This window comes from Polypterus senegalus, chromosome 7 (assembly GCF_016835505.1).
Source record: "Polypterus senegalus isolate Bchr_013 chromosome 7, ASM1683550v1, whole genome shotgun sequence".
NCBI lineage: Eukaryota > Metazoa > Chordata > Cladistia > Polypteriformes > Polypteridae > Polypterus > Polypterus senegalus.
This window is the reverse complement of record NC_053160.1, coordinates 48071531-48093023: the sequence shown is the minus strand read 5'-3', so window position 1 is coordinate 48093023 and position 21493 is coordinate 48071531. Positions and strand designations below refer to the sequence as shown.

The window sequence follows — 21493 nt, the reverse complement described above, 5'->3', positions numbered from 1 at the left end:
CTATCTATCTATCTATCTATCTATTTTATGAGTTCCTTTTCTTTTATAGGTACACAGTGGTGAAAATTTGTTGGCCAACCACAATATGAATCCTCAGTACCAGATGCACTCATATTACTCAGCAGCTTCTTACCTTGGGCAGAGTATTGGTTCATCCTCTCACATCCGTCAATTAATCACCATGGATGAAAGCCCCACATACACAGAACCAAAGATGAGCAGTAAGTAAAATACTTCACTCCTCAAAGGACCATCAATTTTTATAATGATTTTATCAAGAGCATGAACGAGTACATCAGGAGGAGGCCTGTTCCAATTTGTGCATTAAATAAAAAAAATGTAAAACAAAAAAATAATATTCACTGATACTTTTTACACTGTTTAAAACTGATCTGTTTTGCCACAATTGAAGCAACGTGTGTCAGTGAGTGAAATATGAATTTCACATATAAATAAACATTAAGCATAAGTCCCTCTTAGTTTAAAAATTCATAATAAATGATGGGAATGTAATCTGTATTAAAAATTATTTCTTTAGATAAATATTTATACATTATTTGTGTTAAATATTAAGCTTTATAGTTAACCTATTTTAGTGGTGATGTTTATTAGGGATCAACAAGATTGACCAAATATTTCAGTTTTCATTTCCCAACAAATGCTCATATATAAAAACTAAAATGATTTACAGTACTTTGCAATTTAATGACCTAGGCCTTAAGAAGTTTGTGTGAAAATCTTTATTTTACCTTTAGATTGCTGAGATATTTCTTATAACAGTCTTTCTCTTTTGGAAGGGGCCATTAGAGGGGACTGGGCAGTCTAATGGTCTGGAATCCCTACTGATTTTATTTTTTTCTCCAGTCGTCTGGAGTTTTTTTTTTGTTTTTTCTGTCTACCCTGGCCATTGGACCTTACTCTTATTCTATGTTAATTAATGTTGACTTATTTTATTTTCTTACTGTGTCTTTTATTTTTCTATTCTTCATTATGTAAAGCACTTTGAGCTACTTTTTGTACGAAAATGTGCTATATAAATAACAAATGTTGTTGTTGTTGTTGATTACAGTTCATGTAATAACTTTTTTGTAAAGCAAAAAAAATGCTATGAAGTGACTAAATGATATGGGGTATAATGACTTAAGCCTGTGTTAACACAAAATAACATGATTACACATTTTGTGGTAGTAGTAACATGCTTTCCTCTTCACTCTTTTTGCATTTCTAATCAACCTGGTGTGTCAACTTTGTAACATATTTTACTCTTATTTTTTTTTTTAAATCCTTATTATCTGTAGGAAAATAAAGAATTCAAGAAGTGACAAGGATTACAAGTACAGCATCCATGCAATAATAGATGCCATGTATTGGAAAATATTTTGGATTGATAGATAGAGATAACAGCATGGATGACTTTCATAGATTCATGTGTTCACATTGAAAAACTGCTAACTGACTGGCTGTCACCTCTAAGCTGGAAAAAAACAGTAAAGTGGGTTACCAAGTGTTGCTTCTTGGAATACAAGAACAGACTTTACAAGTAGGGTCTGTTTAAAGCTGCTTAGAAAAATACAAAGATGAATAGCTGCTTTAGTAAGTAAGTACAAAAAGTAGCATTTAGAGGAGGAGGTCTTGCTGGTTAGTTATATTTTACATTGGGTAAACCATTGAATGAGGTTTACAATTTAGACGTGCATTTCTGCACTGTCAATGAAAATCAGCAGTTTCAAAAGTATGAAAGGACTGGAAGATGAAGCCAAATTTAAAGCCAGAAACAAGACTTGAACCATGAAGTCTGAATAACTTATTTTCCAGTGATGCCCCATGCCTCATTAGCGTCTAAAGAGACATTCTAATGTTAGTGAGCTATTTTTAAAAAATTTATTAAAAATTTTGTGTGGGCAAATGCATAAGCACCATGTTTGTGGAGAAATAAATGTCCACTTGAAAAATATCAAAATTAGCCTTTAACTTATTTTTTTATTTTGCATTAATTTATTATTTATTTTAATTTCATTCTGTTTTTACAGTGGCCTTTTGTTCACTGCAGTAGATTACAATGCATTGCTATGATGGGGTGAAAGACTATAGATGTCATGATACTTTGCATGTGTAATGTCACTCAAATAAAAATTGTTATTGTTAGTTTGTGAAACATTTTAATTTGTGTTTTGTAGCACCAGACATAAAGGAAGTTGAAAGAATAGAGAAGGACTTTGGAAGATACAGGATTAAAGATAAATAGGAAGAAGACAGAATATATGAGGTTTAATGACAATCAGGATTAAGAAGTTAGCCTGCAGAGAGAGCTATTGGAAAGAATGGATACATTTAAATATCTAAGATCAATGGTAGATGGAAAATTAGATGCAGTGAAATCCCATAAAGTGCATTGTGGATGGAGAAATTGGAAGCAGTTATTATGTGATTAAAGAATTAAAAGCACAGGTTAAGACAGTGGTAAGACAAACAGTGATATATGAAACTAAAGACATGGGTAGTGAAAGGAATGAAGGAGAAGAAGGCAGATGTGGCAGAAATGAGAATGTGGAGATGGATGTGTGGAGTTACAATAAAAAACAGAATAAATGAGACAATCAGAAGTACAAGAAAAGTGGGAGAGATATCAAAGAAAGAATGGGAAAGTAGGTTGAAGTAGTATGGACATATGATGAGGAGAGACAATGAATTTGTGGTCAAAAGATTGATGTAAATGGAAGTACATGGGAAGAGAAAGTGAGGGATGCCAAAGCATCCCAGGGTTGGGTTTTATGGAGAAGGTTGATCAAGCCCATCAACTCTATGTTGAAGTGGGAAAAAATGAAGAGGAAGAATTTTTAGTATGAAACACAAAATTAGGAGTGTTTATTTGCTTGTATATAAATTTTTTGAACTATTTTTAGCATTGTTTTAATGTCATTGCAGCACCAATTTGTGGTAACTTCCATTTTTAGGTGCATTATCGTTTAATGCACAGGGCACGTATTTCAATAGCCATGTCTGTCTGGATAGAACAACTCAGCCCCCATAGACCAATTTTGTTAAAATGTGGCACACTTCGTTGAGATATCTTGAGCATATTGTGCTGTACAGGTTTTAAAACTTCAGAATCTCCCTTTGAAAGTAAATTTGCAGACTCATCGATCTTAAAACAGATAAACGTTCTGTGCGACTTAGTTCACTGTTTCAGTTTTATCTTGACAGCAGTTACACCAATTTGTATATTGTCCTCTTTTTCACCTCTGATAGTCACCAGTCTGTTGACAAACAAGTCTGTTGACAAACAAATCCCCAATACAAATTGAGGAAAACCTACCTAGAGTAGGAAGTCACTGTTACTGGCTATTTGTGTACAGAGGACTGCAGTCATCTTTTCATCAACTCTTATTTTGGTGCGCACTGACACCTCTGCACACATCTTCCTTCTCCCAATGTTTTTATTAGTAGCAGGTAAGTTAAATGATCTTACTAACCATAAAAGTATAATAAATAAGCAACGAAAAAAAGTGTTATCTGCATGTAAATGAAGTACTCTATGGCTTGCACCATTGTGCACAGAACAAATAAACATGTAGTCAGTATAATTTTCCTTAAACCAAACCAAGCTCACATGTCCATTATCTGCAGATTACAATGATTTACTATTTCACTGTCAACTATAATTTACTAGGGTGACCAGACATCCAGTTAACAGGGACAGTCCTTATTTCACACAATGCATCCCAATAAATAATTACAGAATATCAAAATTTATAAACAGGTTGCCCATCTAATCAAACCTCTTCACTATATAAGCCCTAAACACAACCACACAAACGCAAGTATTTGGTGCAAATACAAGGTTTGTTATAATGAAATACCTTTTAATAGGCTTCTTCTTAATAATAAACCCAAGTACAACTCTCTTTTTCCACTCCTCCAGGTGAGCATTGTTCTTCTTCCACCTGTCTCCAACTCACCTGGAAGAGGTTGAGCATCTTCTTTTATCTTAGACCCAAGAATACATCCAGCACTAGGACATAGCCCGTTGGAAGTACTTCCAGGTCTAACAGAAGTCATGAAAGTAGAGATCACAAATCACCACAGCACACTCTGGTGGCAACCCCAGAACCCAGCAAGGCTGCCTCATGGGACTACAGATCTCAGCATGCCTTTAGAGCGTCCACACTGGTAGCGCTGCCCTGGGATACTGCCACCTTATGTGTCAAGGGAAGCATTTAGCCCTGAATAGTGGTTCCCTCCTCTTCTTCCATCACACTGGCCTCCTGACCGGGTATTGTTCCTCGGTCCAACCCTGCTGGGACACCAACATACCCTCTTCCAGACTGGCATCTTCTGCTAATTTTTTGGCTAAGGCAGGGAACATCCTGCCTTTCTTCTGGTACCTCTGAAGGGCTGGCTTTCCAACCAAGTAAGGAACCTTGCCCCCTCCTGGCTGGGTCACCTTCCCATGCACTCCATCCATCACAATATTAAAAAAATTTAAATTTGACCTAAAAGCAAAGAAATCAGACAGTACCGCCATTTATTTGTGTTCACATAAAATCCAATGTGTCTCCCTTGTGTTTTTTTTGCTTGTTGCTTGTGCCCTGAACCCTCACTATTAGTGATATCATAAACCAGGCATTATATGAATGAGGATGGGCTTTATGTGTGAGCAAGTGTCCCATTTGGGGACTTTAAAAATCTGGTCACCCTATAATTTACCATCAGAGTGCCACATTCACCTAATATCCATAGTGATCACTTGTAATAAAGTTTCCCTTTAAACATTTGTCATTACTGAATAGCTTGCAAATCCCTTCTCATGAAAATTACTACAGCTGGACATTCTCAGGCAAAGAAGGAATTAATTACAAAGGTTTTTATTTTTATTTATTTTGGTTATGTTAATTGACAATTTCAAATTGTCACTGCATGTGTGTATATGGTACATTTGCTTGTGTGTGAGAGTGATCTTTGTGATGGACTAGAGTCCTGTCCAGGCCTATTTACCCAGTTCTGGGGAGATAGTGTTTGGTCCCACAATCCTGAAATGGATTGAGAAGGCTGTAGAACCTACCTACTGAACTCAGTCTGTTGAGGGCTTTGGTGCCTACATATACCCTTGAATGCAGCTGAATGTTATACCATGTGTAAATTTTCCAACTTGTTTATGTTATTTTGTGGAATGCACTGTGATTTTTCTATCACTGATCTTCTTGCTAGTCAGATGCTCACTGACCTTGTCATGTCATCACATATTGTAGCTTCCATTTAAGGTAGCAGCACCATAAGAAAAATTTCCTAGTTTAGGGATTAATTCGATCTATGACATAATTAGGGCTAAGAATTCTAGTTATTGTGAAGAGCTATTTTGATTTTTTTTACTTTCTTGCATACATAGTACAGTATAGCAAAGTATAGGAATCGTGAAAAAATTCAATCTCGAGATTTTGATGAATTTTGACATTTTAGACCTTCCTGAGTCCAAAAATACCATTTTTAGAGAAAGTATAGGAATCGTGAAAAAATTCAACATCGAGATTTTGATGAATTTTGATGTTTTAGACCTTCCTGAGTCCGAAAATACCACTTTTGACCTAGGTCAATAAGATTTTGTACACCTACTTTATATCAAAACTAAGGAATCCTATCAACTTTTAGGCCACTTCTAGAAACCGGAAGTGGTACTTTAACTGAATACTGTGGATCGAGCCTCGGACACAGACAGGAAGACATGGTAAATTCACCACCACACAGTTATTTACAACTATATTTACAAATATTAAGTGTCACACAACCCACAGACTCCCCCAAAATCCAGGCCAACACCACATTATGCCTCTTCTTCAGGCCACCTCCTTCTCTCTCCTCCAGACCTTGTCCTCTTCCACCCGACTCTAGCCCTAAATGAAGGGAGTTAGCCCCTTTTATTGTCCCCTGGATGTGCTCCAGGTGTGCTCCGGCAATCTTCCACCGACATGCCCCAGTGTGGCGGAAGTGCAGGCTGCATCCCTGGAAGCACTCCGGGTGTCCCTGCTCCTGTTCTCCCCAGCACTTCCTGGTGTGGTGGAAGTGCTGAGTTCCAGGGCTCTCCAGGCATCAGGGCGCCCCCTGGCAGTGACCACGGACCCCTACAGGGTTGAGCTTCCAAGCTCTCTACCCGTGGTCCCCAAAGCAACCAGGGCGGTCGTCCCCTCGTGGTGTGGAGGAGGCGCAAGCCCTCCTCCGGTCCTACTGGGCGTCCCGGCTGGGTACCCCCCCCAGCCGTGTGCCACAATACTTTCACAAATTTAACTAGTAAACTATGGTTATAATTCCAGGTAGATGATTCAGATTTTGTATAGATATTTATAATGATAAAAAGCAAACAGATATAAAATTTTAGAAAAATCACTCAACTAGAAGTAGTATTTTATTTAAACAACCATCCAAATTTTTTGTATCATGGAAATATAAATGTGTACACAATATTAAAAACTATATTCAATATAACACATTCTTTAAATAACTATTATTCATTTTATTTTAATTTATACATCAGTTTAGCAATATCATGTAAAAATTGAAAATGCCATGTAAATATAAAGATGTTATGAGAACAATAAGCTGCTAAATCCCCGTCGTGTTCCTGGTAATACATTTAATGTTACGATTTTTTTTTTTATTTTCCGCCATCATTATCATAATTAAGTATAGCTAAATGCAGTTTTACCTATAGCAACTTATTGCAACAAATATTATATAATATTATACTTCTATGTTTTTAGGTGACTATAACTATATAGCATGCCTATGTTGAACAAACACGGGAAGCTCTAAAGTCTACTTGTGACTTTATGCTGTAATAAAGTAAACAAATATAGGTAAACAGTATTTGATGTGGCTTTTATATAAGTAACATAAATGTTTTTTACATTAAGATCATCAAAATACATAATCACAAACAGAACTTTGTACAATACCTTGGTGAGCTCTGTAGGCCCTACTGTTTCATTGAAGGAGATGTGTGTGGCAGATTCACTGGCAGGGTGATGCCCAACTTTTTGCTGCATCCAAATAGTGCCATCTTTCGCCTTTATGGCTGATGCAGCTGTGTTGTTCTTATATGTGACTGGATGTTTCTTGTGGGGAGGGCTTCTCTTTCTTTGATGTTCATCTGAGTTCACATCTGTTATACTACCAGTATGTCTTTTTGTGAAAACTAACAGTGTCAGATCAGGGGGAAGCATGGACGTGACTGAGAGAATAAAACTGAATAATTAAAAAAAACGCTAACCTTTATAAGTGCCATAAATTTACACCAGCTGTCACAGACTCAAATCAAATGTATATTTTTATTCTATAATAGTAACAGTAAGAGGATCTCACTACTCAAAATGGTAAATGCAGGAAGGACCCAGAATCAAACCCGCAACCTCTTCATTATGGGGCAGTAGTTCTTACCTCTACACCAGCAAAATGGACATATCAGCAACATACCCTGACCCAATTTATTTTTCTTCGGTTATATTCTTAAATAAAAACGCACTTGTTTTGTTGTACTTGTACCTTTTGTGATTGTTTCATATTTAGACTTCAGTCTTCACACATTATGCGCTTCATATCTACTTTTTGTCATTAGTACTATAACATGAAAATATTTATGTGTTCAACATTTCTTGCCTCGCATTTCCTGTCATCCTACATTTCCCCAGATTGTTGTAGACACGGAACACACAGATATATTATTTACTTTATACAATTGCAAAACAAAGATGCGGATGAGGAAGTGCAAGGGAATTTAAGGTGGCACGGCATTATGACTTTTTTTGTAGGCTTCAGGGATTCTAGTGTTAAATCTACATTACACTGGGATTTTAAAGAAGACACATAGTTCTTTTCAGGAAAGCAAAGTGATATTTACTGTAGGGTACCATCTCGTAGATGTGATTCCTTTAATATTTGTTGATTTCTTTTAGTGAAACTTCGTTAATTGGGAATCTGGTGATTCATGCTATTCTAATTTCTGTGTAGTGAATCAGCTATATAATTTACAAAGATTTCCTAATTCACACAAGAACTCATGGTTAACACACAATGGTGTATACCTGTTAAAAACAAAAAAAAATGAGTTATTTTCTCAATGAACTTTGCTTACCTCACCTGTTTGGAAGCAATTTATGCTTACCAAAGACGAAACACATACAGTATGCAATATATGGAAGGTGGAATTGCTATACAAGAGGTAAACAATAATATTGTTTCAAAATGACATCATCCTTCCCTCAAAATAAGTGATCTAACTGCTAATCAGATTACCGAGAAAGCTGGTAGTGCACAAAGTAGTAACACATCTACATCAACACCATAAACAGTATATTAAATAAAGCTGCCAAAGAATTATGCTGTGTCGAAAGCAATTATGGAATTTGTGGTCAAATATTTTGTGAGTGATGTGATGCAAGATCTTTGCCAAGGTTTCCTTGCCGTAAATGTAGCAACATCCAGTTACCTGACATTTACCCGTCTCTTTTAATTAGCAGTAACGGGGAGTTCGAGTTATATGTTCTGCAGACATATTTAATGGAAGAATCATACACATGGTTGAACATTGTTCATATGCTAAAAGAGGTTGTCAAGAGTGGATATTACTGACCCTAAACCTGCATTAGTAACTGACAGTGCCACTAATATCAGCTTCAGCCTAGGAATCTGGCATGGACCCATGCATAGCATGTTTTTCTCATATTCTCAACCTTTTTGATCTGTTTAGATTATTGTATGAAGCCAAATATGCAACCAAAGTACTTTGTGTGCAGAAGTTAGTAATATGATAATAAAATATACTAAAAAAACTACATAATTTGGGACCACTACAAATGATGTAAATCATAAAAACATTTTTAATAAATAGATATACACGTGTTATGATCTGTGATTTATGATCAGATTTGTCTTTCCTTATATAAAGTAGTCAAATAGGAAGAGAGAGAGAGGGCCATGATTACTGAATAGCAGGAACAGATGCCTGTAAGCCGGGCCAGGTGTAGAACATAATGCAGCCAATGAAAACTCAAAAATAAGTCAAAGTAAATGGTTGGAAAAATACTTTTAGTGAGGCAGAGCTATATTTGAAAATTTTAAACTAAACTATTCCTTTAGCTAGTATTTATTATTAATGTGAGAAAATATACCATGTTTTGGACTCTGCATAGCATTTATGAATTTATTTAATCATTAAGGTGTTTTGACAACATACAGAGAAATATTGAATATAGCATTTTGGATCAAGATAATCAGAATATCAGTTTAAGTCTTTATTGTCCCTAATGGAATTGCATGTACAGTATGTGCAGCAGTTATGCTAGATCATAATTTAGTTTATTTATTTATAATATTTTTTTGTTAACTCAGAATACTCATACAAATACATTTATTATTTATGTTTGTCAGATCATATTGGTTATTGATGCACAGTGCAAAGACATGCCATGTGCCTTATGTGATCTGTCCTTTGATAACACAATTGTCTTCAAAACTTGAAATCAAGGAAACTACTTATTTGCCAGTAGGTTTGTTAAGGTGTAGTAGATTGGATTACAAATTGAGTAGTCTCAGTCAAGCCAGATATGTAATATGAAGACAACCATTAAAGAATTTTGTATAAAACTGGGTGGGAACAATTTAGACTGCTCACTGAATGCTACATTTCTAAACCAATTAAATAAATCATGAAGGCAGTACTCCAAGCAGGGGCAGTGAATTTGATCTGCAAAGATCAGAGGTGCTCTTGTTAACCTGGTCTGACAGAAAACAAGTTTCTGTTTGTGATGAATCATTTACAGTTAAAAAGTCTCCTACAACTGAACCCTTTTATGCATATAAATATGAGTCACATATACAGAGAGCACCTTGCACGTTTAAAAAATAAACATAACCTGTTTTAAAAGTAAACAACCTGATGAAGGAAAAAACCTTTCTGTAGAATCAGATTGTACATTACCATTCAACGACATCAATGGACAAGTGCTAAATGTGAATGAAATGTTGTTGCAGGTGTTGTGTGTGTTTTCTGTTGTTCAGTGTTATGATGATAGTGTAGGAATCAATGCGAGTTTGAAAGAATTAACAGCTATGCTTGTGAAAATATTCTTTTGAAATAAACATTGTGTCACACTTCATCAAAACGATTGCTGTTAAGAGAGTTGATAACGAAGAGCCATAGGAGATGTAGATTTCACTACTCAAGATACCAGAATCAACAAATCTGCACAGATGGGACTGCACAGCATCCACCGTCTGACTACAGGTCTAAATGAATAAATAAATTTAACATTATTGTCTAATTGGAAATGCAAACATGCCATGACCAAAATAGGCCCATAGTGCCAGTGCTTATCTAAACCTTATTTGCTGTTGTTGTGTCATATAGTGATGCAATAGTTAAAATGACAGAAAGATAGTGTAGCAGACATAGGCACTTCTTAAATGTGTAGAGCCCAGTGGCTGCTGTGGTCTGTCTGTCTTTACTGTGACAGCGCTCATTACAATGTGCAAATTAATTATTAAGCTATAGTTACCTAGTTCTGCTGAGCTCCAGAATGGATAACAGCAATTTTAGCTGTTAATTTTTCCTCAGCATCAAGTCTTTTGTTCAGTATCTTTTGTTGTCTCCTTTAAATGTCCCCAGCAGCACTTTAAAACACATGGAGTGTAAATATTTGAGGCAGGTGCTTTAGGAACAAGCCCTGTGGGTGTAGCCTTTGCAGGGTAGGATTTTGCTACTTTTCACTACACACTTTTTAATAGGTTTGTTCTGTGGCTCCGCGAGACTACAAATTGAGTACAAGCAAAAAAGAAACAGGCACATCTGAGCATGTTCCATTTTGGTTGATAAAACTATTTTCTATTTTTTTTGATGTGTTTATTTAATTTTTCTGAACATAATGACCATACAATTGGATGATTTGACATGTTGGTTATGGGGAGTAAGTAATGTGAAATGTTTTCTTAGATGTTTTTGATATTGTTTGTTGTTGTCCAGTGTTAGTTACCATACCCCTATTTTATCAGAAAATTTGTTAACTCCGTTCTGCATGAAAATATAAATGTTTTTCTCGCTACATCGCTAGAAACTACTTATGGTAATTAACATATTAAAAAATGTCATTTTTGAATGGAGTATTAATTAAAATTTTTATTAGTCAAAATATTGTTATAGTTATCTATCCATCCATTATCCAACCCACTGTATCCTAACACAGGGGTCTGCTGGAGCCAATCCCAGCCAACACAGGGCGCAAGGCAGGAAGAAATCCTGGGCAGGGTGCCAGCCCACCGCAGGGCACACACACCAAGCACACACTAGGGACAATTTAGGATCGCCAGTGCACCTAACCTGCATGTCTTTGGACTGTGGGAGGAGACCGGAGCACCCGGAGGAAACCCACACAGACACGGGGAGAACATGCAAATTCCCAGGTCTCCTTACTGTGGAGCAGCAGCGCTACCACTGCACCACCGTACCGGCCTTATTAGAGTTACCTCAGATAAAAAGATATCAAATTATAAGTATGAGTAATTAAAAATACATTTTGTATATCTAAAATATGTTTTTAATTTGATATAATGTAATGATTAATCAGCCTAAGGCATTAAATGTTTAAGTGGCATGTAATACCACTATGCCCCTTATATTCTATGGAATGGCAGAAAATGTTTAAAGAGAAGCCTAATAGATACGAAAACAGTTAAGACATACAACGCATAAATGTGTTTGCAAAAATTAAAACAGCAGAGCTGCATTGCAGTTTAATTTAATGAACGAAACAAATGAATCACAATAAAAAAAAAAAACTAATTGCAACCAGCAGTCCTGAAAAGTATTATGAATCAAACACCAGCTTCTGTAAATATTTTTCAGATGATTGTTGCTTAATTACTTATAATTATTCCTACCATACTGCACATTCAATATAAAAAATTTCCTTCCAGGAACTCACAAACCTAGGTTACAGTGTTGTGACCATACCATAGTTTCTTCAAAGACAAAAGTGTATGACCAGGATATTAACATAAAAGCATCAAGTGAAACAAGGGCTTACAAGTGAACTTGCATTAATAGAAGGGAGAGCTGTTGGCTGTAACAGCTGAAATGCTAAAGGCATCTCTCAAAAAGGAATATTTTATTGTCAGATTAGGACTGAAAGAGCAACATCACACAACTCCAACACAACATAAGCAAACCAAAAGTCCCTGTCTTACATGCTTTTTTTGCTGCATACTTAATGAAGTTAGCATATTCTGTGTGTTTTTGTTATCTGTGCATTTTTTTATGATCCTGATATATCTGATTTATCCTTTAAGGAGAATTACCTAAGGGGAGTATACTAATAATAAGGGGTGTGGCTCAACAAAACTTTTATTTAAATGCATTGCAGTGAAGTATCAGTGACCAGCCACCTGAATTGTATAATATAAGCCGTACACTACCAGTAAGTTTGCATAACTTTTTTTTTTTACTTTTATAAATTTATTTCAAGAAATAATATTACATACACTAGTCATATTTATACAACAAATAATTTCATAGTCAAACTAAAAAAAAGAAGAATAAATCAGAAAGTTAAAAAGAAAAGCAGGAACACAAAAATGACAAAACCTAACAAAATAGAAATCAGCCCCCACTAATGAGAAAGGCAAGAGAGCCAAGAACACAGTGTTATGGAACCAGGGTGCCAACGATTCCCAAACACAAAGACACAATCACAGACCCGGGTTCAAATAAATGATGGTTTATTGCAAAAATACCTCCACAAAGCACCAAGCACAAGTTAACTCTTTAACGATCACCTCTCCTCTCTCCACTGCACTGCCCTCCTCCAGTTGAGTGTTGCCTTTCTTCCTCCCAGCTCCAACTCATCTGGACAAAGGAGTGTGGTCCCTTTTATTAAGGACCCACAATTACTTTCGATTCCAGGGCTGATGCCTGTTGGAAGTACCTCCAGGTATTACGGAAGGCCAATATATTGTGGAGTGCATCTTCCTGTAGCACCCTCTTCCAGCACCCACGAACCCCAGCATGACTATGCTGCCAGACCAGTAATCTCTGCTGGTTCCTGGCTGGACGCCAATATAGAGAGCTGCTGCCATCTAACACCTGGGGGTGAATAAACACCCATCAGAGACAGTCCTTCCCTTCTTTTCTCCTGTCCAGGGAAGGTAATGGAACCATGTTCGGTCGGGACCTCTGTCCATTTGCCTGGGGCCTCCCGTCCGGGTAAGGAATCTCTTTCTCTGTCCGGACTGTTCATCCATCCCCTTGGTAAGTCCCATTTGGGTATAGCCCCTTTCCCTTCTTTGGCCAGGATGCCTGACTGACCTTTTGAAGCCTCCCATCTGAGCAAGGAACCATCCCCTTTCCTGGTTGGGATGTCTGTCCCACCCATGTGGCACTTACAATGTGCAAAAATAGTTAGAGGGAAAAAGGGGGAAATGTCATTTTCCCCCAGAATGAATGACTATTCTAAAATTTTATTTTATTAGTCAAATCTTACCCCATTTTTAAGAAGTTTTGAACAGCGAGAATCTTAGTTTTTCCATTTTCCAATAGTATAGAACATCAGTTACCACTGACTTACAAAAGATATGCTGGGATTCTTCCAGTTAAGCAAGATAAGTCTACATTCTAGAAGTGTGTGGTATAGGCAATTACAATCAATTTGTCCTTATTCACTTTAAACGCAAAAATATATGTTGATGAGTTTGGGGTAAATGAAAGGAATGGCAATGCTTGCAAGTTCTAGCGCTGGATACATTTTGGACAATTTAAATGAGATAAGTGTAATCTATGGAAGATTTTCAGTTGAATTGCTGTGTGCTTTGTGCATATTGAGCTAGAGTGAATTCTGTGTATGGCTGACTTCCACTCCTTTTCTGATAATGTTAATTGAAAGGTTCTTCTCCCATCATACACTACAATCATTAAAGGGAAGATTCTTGGCAATATTTTTAATTTGAAACTAGTGGAAAAATTGTGTTGTTGCTAAATTAAATTTGAAAGTTTAATCAGACTTTTGAGTTGAGTTTCTTGTAAAAATATGACCATATTCATTATACAGATGGGACTAGTGTGTCTTTTCTGTACTTGATAGTTCTTATAGTTATCTTGACTTTCTCAGGACAGTTAAGCCAATGAATACTGTATAAAGGGAAGAAAGAACATCACATGTGTGTAGTTCTTAAATTTGTGTTCCTTGCATTTTCCCTCAAAATCTGTTTTCTCATGTTATTTCTGAAATATAAGGCTGTTTATTTGCATAGTACTTTTTTATTCACATTTTCATTGCAAATTTGGTGAGGAAAAATACGGACACCAATTGTTACACCTGGTTATCAGTTATTTTGAGAAGATATGGTGAACTTTATATATTGTCATTTATACAGAGTGAGAATCGGTCTGTTCAGCCAATTCCAGTTGGATCATTAACACAACCAGCATCCTTGACAGTAGTGTTGTTAGACTGTAATTCTCAGTCAGTGAGTAACAGCAATACTCAGAGGCAGCATCGACAGATGTTTGTTGAAATGATTGTTTATCTAAACATTGTAAATACACTGTGGGTGGCACGGTGGCGCAGTGGTAGCTGTGCTGCCTCGCAGTTAGGGGACCTGGGTTCGCTTCCCGGGTCCTCCCTGCGTGGAGTTTGCATGTTCTCCCCATGTCTGCGTGGGTTTCCTCCCTCAGTCCAAAGACATGCAGGTTAGGTGGATTGGCGATTCTAAATTGGCCCTAGTGTGTGTTTGTGTGTGTCCTGCAGTGGGTTGGCACCTGTGTTCGGATTCAGCGGGTTGGAAGATGGATGTAAATACACTGAATATTAATATTTTATTTTCCTTTACTAAAACTAAGCTGTGCTAAAATAACATTGTCTTTTGATAGCTAACATTTAGTTGTACTGCCAGTGTTAGTCATGAGTAAGCAGTGTTTAATCCTGTGCCAGAAATAGAAGATTTCAGTTTGCATATATGTGTAGACAAATCATGAGCACCATCTCCTCCAAACAAAAGCATTGATTCTCTGATGATAGTCTTTTTTTTTTTGAGAAATAATTTGTGAGAGTTTTCTTATATAAACAAAAGAATTATTTCTAGTAAGTCTAGTAATCCCCATACCACATTGCTGCACATAGTAGGGAGCGCACTCACATATTTCAGGCACCCAACACTTCGACAGCATTGGCTTTATTAAAACAGAAATGAAATATAACTGTCCATACTAGCATCAATACGCCACAATATTAATTCAAACAGAAACATGAAGACTAATCTTTTGTTTGAATCTGCATTCCGCAGGGAAACACTGTTGGGGAAATAAACTAAACACATTGCACTTTTTTATTCTTCTTTTTATGTAATGTGCTTATAGAAGCCATTTTTCTTTACCATTCTTGAATGTATGATACTTGAACAACCTTTTTTGTACATCTTATAGTTATTCAGCTTGGACTTTGGATGCAGCTCATATTTCTTTGAAAGCAAGAAGTCTTATATATGATAGTTATTGACATCTGCTGCACACTACATTAGCTTCTGCATTTTCTTTACCAGCAGACTACATTAATTAAAGTAATTGTTTAGGTATTTTTTTCCTTAAATATTTACTGTACACTATTATTTGATTAACTGTTTTTATTTTGAAAGTGTTAAGATTAGTTAATAAAGGAAAGCTAAATTTCATTAAACAACATTGATTAAAATTTAATTTCCTTAATTGCATTATCAACCAGCCTACAGTTGTTTAATCAGAAAATTTTAAGATTTATTTTCTAACATATTCTATATCTTATTGAATATAAAATGAATGTTAAAAATGTTTTAACTATAGTTTTGCCTTCATAACACAGAACACATCTCTTTACACATCTTGCACTCACTGAATCTTTAAAGCATGTTCCAATTTTGCAAAATGTTTATTCATATTTTTATCTTAGGGATTGCATGTCTGATTGTATAATTATGTGTGTCACTGTTTCAAGGTAAAACAAAATTACAGCATTTATTACTTAAAATATTGTGTTGATATTTAAGTTACATCAGTAACTACACTGTGGTTTTCCAGAGCAGTTAATATTTTGATACCTAACATCTCCCAGTCCAAAGGCGCAGCACATTATTTTTGAAATGCATATCACCAGTTGGCCATATACAGGGCAAATAACCTTCAGAAGTGCAATGCTGTCCTTTTGTTGGCTGCTGTCTTTGAAAATTGCCTCTGAGGTTAGTGAGGAGGAACAGTTAAGATTTACAAACAATGATGAAGCTTGTCATGCATCTTTCACCATCCATCATACTGGCAGCATGGCAGGGCGGTGAAGTGTTCTTCATAAAAACCAGCTCAGTGTGAAATACACCTCTCTGCAGTGTTTACTGCTCTGAAACTCGTCAGAGGCCCTTTACTGTAAATCCAGATTGGGATGTGACATTACAGTATATCATTGTGGAGCTTGCTGGGGTTTACACTGGAAATGAGTGCAGTTCACACCAGATGAGATGCCCAGATTGAGTTATGTAGAAATTTTAGTGTTATATGAGACAGCTTTGTTTTTGCGAGTGTTCAAAGTTAGTTTTCTTTCATCAGAACCAGTTGGTTTATTCCAAACAAACTGTAAATTTTGTTTTAGACTTCTTCTTATTTTAAAGTATGTTAAATGTCAAGTTTCTTCAACATGTTTTAACTATAACACAGAAAGCTAAAAGCAAGAGAAAAAAATATTAAGGGTTTGATAGTAACATAAATGTATAGTTACAAACAAATTTATGCAATGTACATAGTTGACACTAAAATATATGTTTTCTTGTTAAATTAATGTATTAAATTATGAATTTTTTTCCAAAAACTTTTTAAAGCATAAACACCGAAGCAAAATACCTGAAGAACAAACCTAAATAATAAATCTGAAAAATTAACCATTTGCAGTTTTCACAAAACATCTTGACTGATTATCCTGCTGTTTCTTCTAATACAACAATGATACAAAATGTGTCTTGTTAAAAATGCAGATTTATTTTAATCAAATAATGTCCCTAATGAGGCTGGCACATTGCTTAATTAGCACTGTTGATTCAGAGTTTCCTGAAACTCCAGTCTAGTCACATGTGTGCTTTAAGTTTGTCACTGGCTACCTGTGAGCCTAGGTTGGAATAAGTGGGTCCATGATATGGATGGGTGAATATTCTGTCTAAAATTAGATTGGTTTGAAAGTGGTTACTACTAATGATACTTCTGTAATTAAAATATCATTTGTGTGACATATGTATCTTGCTTTATAAAAGGCATTTCATTTAAGCACCTGTCTTTATTCAAAGGGTATATTCAGGCTGTATATCCAAAGAAGTTGTAGTTCAGACAAAAAAAGTTGTTAGAAATCAGGTTGCGAATTCAAGATAAAATCATCTAGTGCATTATTTGTTATAAAACTGGTATACATTTTCTATTGCCTTTTTATAAATAACAATGAATTATTTTACATTTTGCATTGTGGACACCTGTTTTTGCTTGGTTTGACTTTGGCAATGAAATTGATTGTGTTGGTTTTGATCAAGGATGCAATGGCAGGAAGTTGCTAGTCTTCCATTCTCTGTTATGCTATTGTTCAGATACTGCCTGCAGTTTTAGACATATAGTATAACTTTTTATTAGGAGAACTATAAATGGTTTGTAAAATGTTAATTTTCAGCATATTCTATATAACCGTGTCTCTACTTCTTTTTTTTTCTAGAAGCATGAAACTGTGATTTAGTGGATACAGTAGATGTTATAATGTAAACAGAGGTTACTGATTCAGTCATGCAACTCCAGACAAATAAATAATTGACCATGAATAAGCCATAATTTGTCAGTGCACAAGCTGTACAGATATCTAAACAATTGTTACGTTCTTTACTTTTAAAGTACATTGGAATGGTGTTCACTGTAGAAAAAATGTGATTTATAGAAAAGTTTGCTTCCAAATTAAATTGTACATTTTCTAGCAACAAAATTGATCATTTTTTCAGATACTGTCTCACTACTCTAATATGCTTTAAGGTTGGGCAATGTGTACAATTCCCAGGTCATCCAATTGTTCTTTAATCATCACATCACAGTGTTATCACTGAGTTGGGCATCACTATTTTAACTGAATTTTAACTGAATAAGCCAAAGTGTGCCATTCTGCAATTAATGTAATTTTTATTTTAGCCTCAGGATGTCTTCATTGTTAATAGCCATACACTGTATAAGAGTCTGTGGTGGGCTGGCACCCTGCCCAGGGTTTGTTTCTTGCCTTGCACCCTGTGTTGGCTGGGATTGGCTCCAGCAGACCCCCATGACACTGTAGTTAGGATATAGCAGGCTGGATAATGGATGGATAGGTGTGTAAGGGTACAAAAGTGCCTTGCTAAATGTAAAAAAGTACAGAGAGATGAATTGGTAGCTAAGTAAAAAAATCAACAATGGCAATTTGGCAATACTTAGGATTCAATGTAAATGAGCACAGTGAGCCAAAAGGGTTAACAACAGTTACATGTTGACTGTGCAGGAATGTTGTTGTTGTGAAAGAATCACAACAAATTTGCACTTACTAGCTTGACATCCCATTTGTGTGCACAGGTTTAGCCCTTGCTGCTAATGCAAGCACTAAAGACCTGTCTTTTTTTTCTTTTGGTAGTATGACATGGGCAAAAATGTACCACAGACAATTTATGTTATTTTACCAACAAAATGATTTAATTTAACACAATGAAGAAAAGTATGTTCAAAGACATGACTGTGAATATGTTTCTGGTACTGCTATTCCATAGCTGTACAACAAAATACAAGAAGAAATTGCAAAAGACTTGGCCATTTTAGATTATTTTGCTTTGAAAAAGCATGTAATAAAGCAGTAATAAATAATGTAAAGAGTATATATATTTGTCAAATAGTCAAATATCTATAGACAACATTATCATTGAAGTGTTGTAACTGCTTGTGATAACCCCATGTAATGGGAACTGACATCATCCTACATGTACCAAACATACCAATGGTGAAATATTAAAGATTCACAGACAAAATTGAAAAAAAGGTTAAAAATAACTCTGGTTCTTTATTTACAAGTATTCAGAAAAATGTGTACAATAATATAAAAACTCAAAAAGCAACATTCGGTGAAGTGCCATCTAATATTAAAACATGGTCCACACAAAATGAATAATATTTGCAAAAGAAATACAGTCACTCTTTCCACTTGCTCCAAACTAAAAATCAGGAAAAAGGAAAAGATAACTGTTTTACAAAACATTATTTACATGAATCAATTCCTTGTTTCATTTTCCTTCCTAAAGAAAAGCAATAGTTCAGTAAAAGAAAAAATATTTACTGAAATTTACTATAAGGCACACATCTAAAATTCCCTCTTCACAACACAAGGATCTTAATGATCTGAAGGCCATTGGGACCACGGTCACCAAGAACACTACTGGTAACACACTACACTGTAATGGATTGAAATTTTGCAGCACCTGCAAGGTCCCCCTGCTCAAGAAGGCACACTATACAGGCTCCGATGTTCACGGACAATGGGAGAATGATGTGTATTCCCTGCAGAGGTAGTCATAGAGCACAGCACACTTCGTAAACACACTGAGTTATTGATGGTTTTGCTGTGGTCTTTCTCAAATCTCGAAAAATGTGAGGCAACACATATGGAGTCTAGATGGCCAGTCACGGACATTGAACAATTTTGACTTTTATTTTTATATCCAGACCAACCTCCACACAGTTGAAACTTTGACGAGCACCAGAACAGTTTCTATTACAGCATCACAGAACATCCTGTGTCATTCTCATCTTCTCTTGATAATATTCCACAGACAGATTCTTCCTCAAACTTTCATTATCAGTACATAAATCTTCTGTGCCCACCATGTTGAACTCCACCACAGGGGATATTGTTAGATCACTAAATTGCATTCTGTGAGGGAAAATGTAATCAGAGTTTCATCAGTCTGCTGAAGAGGCATTCAGAGTTTAAGTGCTATTGTTTACGGATCTGATTTAGCTAAGCATACTGACATTTAAAACATGGTGAATGCAGATAACTAACAAGATAAGAAAACATTTCAGTAATGAAAGGTACAAATTTTATTGAAAGACGGTATGTTTAACCAGAATTGGTCATTGATATTATTAGACTATTAAACCAACATGTATAGGGTCAATCTATTCATCATCAAATCTAGTTCAGTTTTTTGGCAGCTGTAGCATAATCCATCAGTATTGGGGGCAAGTCAAGCATCAAGCTATGGAAAGGACACCAGTCCATTTAAGGGTGCATTTCATTGAAAATAAAATACAGTTACTTGTAATAATATTATTATGATTAAGAATAGATATATATAGGTGCAAATATATGCAATTTAACAGAAACCTTGTTATACCCTACAGATGAGTACAGTATAAATGGATGTTAATTAGAATAGACAGGAAATATTAAAGAGTTGCCTTTAATGGAAGAATTTTAATACATGTTGTAACAGATAGGGGGCGCTATCGCTTCCTTGAACCCCTGTCCACGACTCCAAACACCGGGTAAAAGTCCAATACTTGACTTTATTAAATCTCCACATTGCACAAAACACCCTCTCCTCCACTATACTCATATAAACACAATAATACAATCCTCCAGCCCGTAGTCCTTTTATATAGCCTGACCCGGAAGTGTTCCCAATCCCCAGTCCATGTGACTCTTAATCACTTCCGGGTCAGGTACAAGTCCTTTTCTTCACCCCGGAAGCACGTCAATTCTCTTGTTCACATGTGCTTCCGGGGCATAGGGAAAATACCCGTTTTTCCTCCCTGCAGCATCCCCTAGTGGCCCCCATGGCATCCAGCAGGGCTGCGTATACAAACTACAATGTCCATGATGCCCTTCTGGTCTTCTGGGGACCTCCATACTGCAAGGAGGGCTCCACCTGGCGGCTTAGGGGTATTGGCCGGGATAAACGGCCGGCCATCCATCACAATGTCTGTTTCAAACTGATAATCAGCCGTATCTTAGTGAGGATTTGTCAAGAAAGCAGGAAGAATAGAAACATAACATTAGTTGTGTGTTACCTGTGTGCCCTACACATATAACTAGTGAAACATTTTAATGACATCAAAGCCTACAGGGGCCCGTTTTAGTAATGAGGGAAAGCCGAAACAAATAGGAGAGTACTGGAAAAAAAATTCATAGATATAATCAGTAGCATTTTTTAGCTTGGTCTTTTAAAATACCATTAAGAAAGGAAATCTGTCTAAAATTATTATTCTATAATAATCCCAATAAAATTCACTGCATAGAGATAATCAAACAGTTACAATTAGTGATCATAATTGAATATGTTTTACTTTGTTTTGGCAGAGCATATATGCAAAAACAATTTCTGAGCAGATGTAGCAAAATCTTAAGATGAACTATTAAAATATAGACAAGGTTTAAAAATATATATTTTTTTGATATTA

General features: G+C 35.9%; 1 protein-coding gene across 1 annotated transcript in view; it reads left to right on the top strand.

The window, feature by feature from the left end:
- Positions 1-21493, top strand: part of dmrt1 (doublesex and mab-3 related transcription factor 1) — a 178709-nt gene that overhangs the window by 102011 nt on the left and 55205 nt on the right. Inside the window, exon 7 of the mRNA XM_039757939.1 lies at positions 58-221. Within this exon, the coding sequence (XP_039613873.1) occupies positions 58-221 (164 nt within the window). The remainder of the gene's footprint in view (positions 1-57; positions 222-21493) is intronic.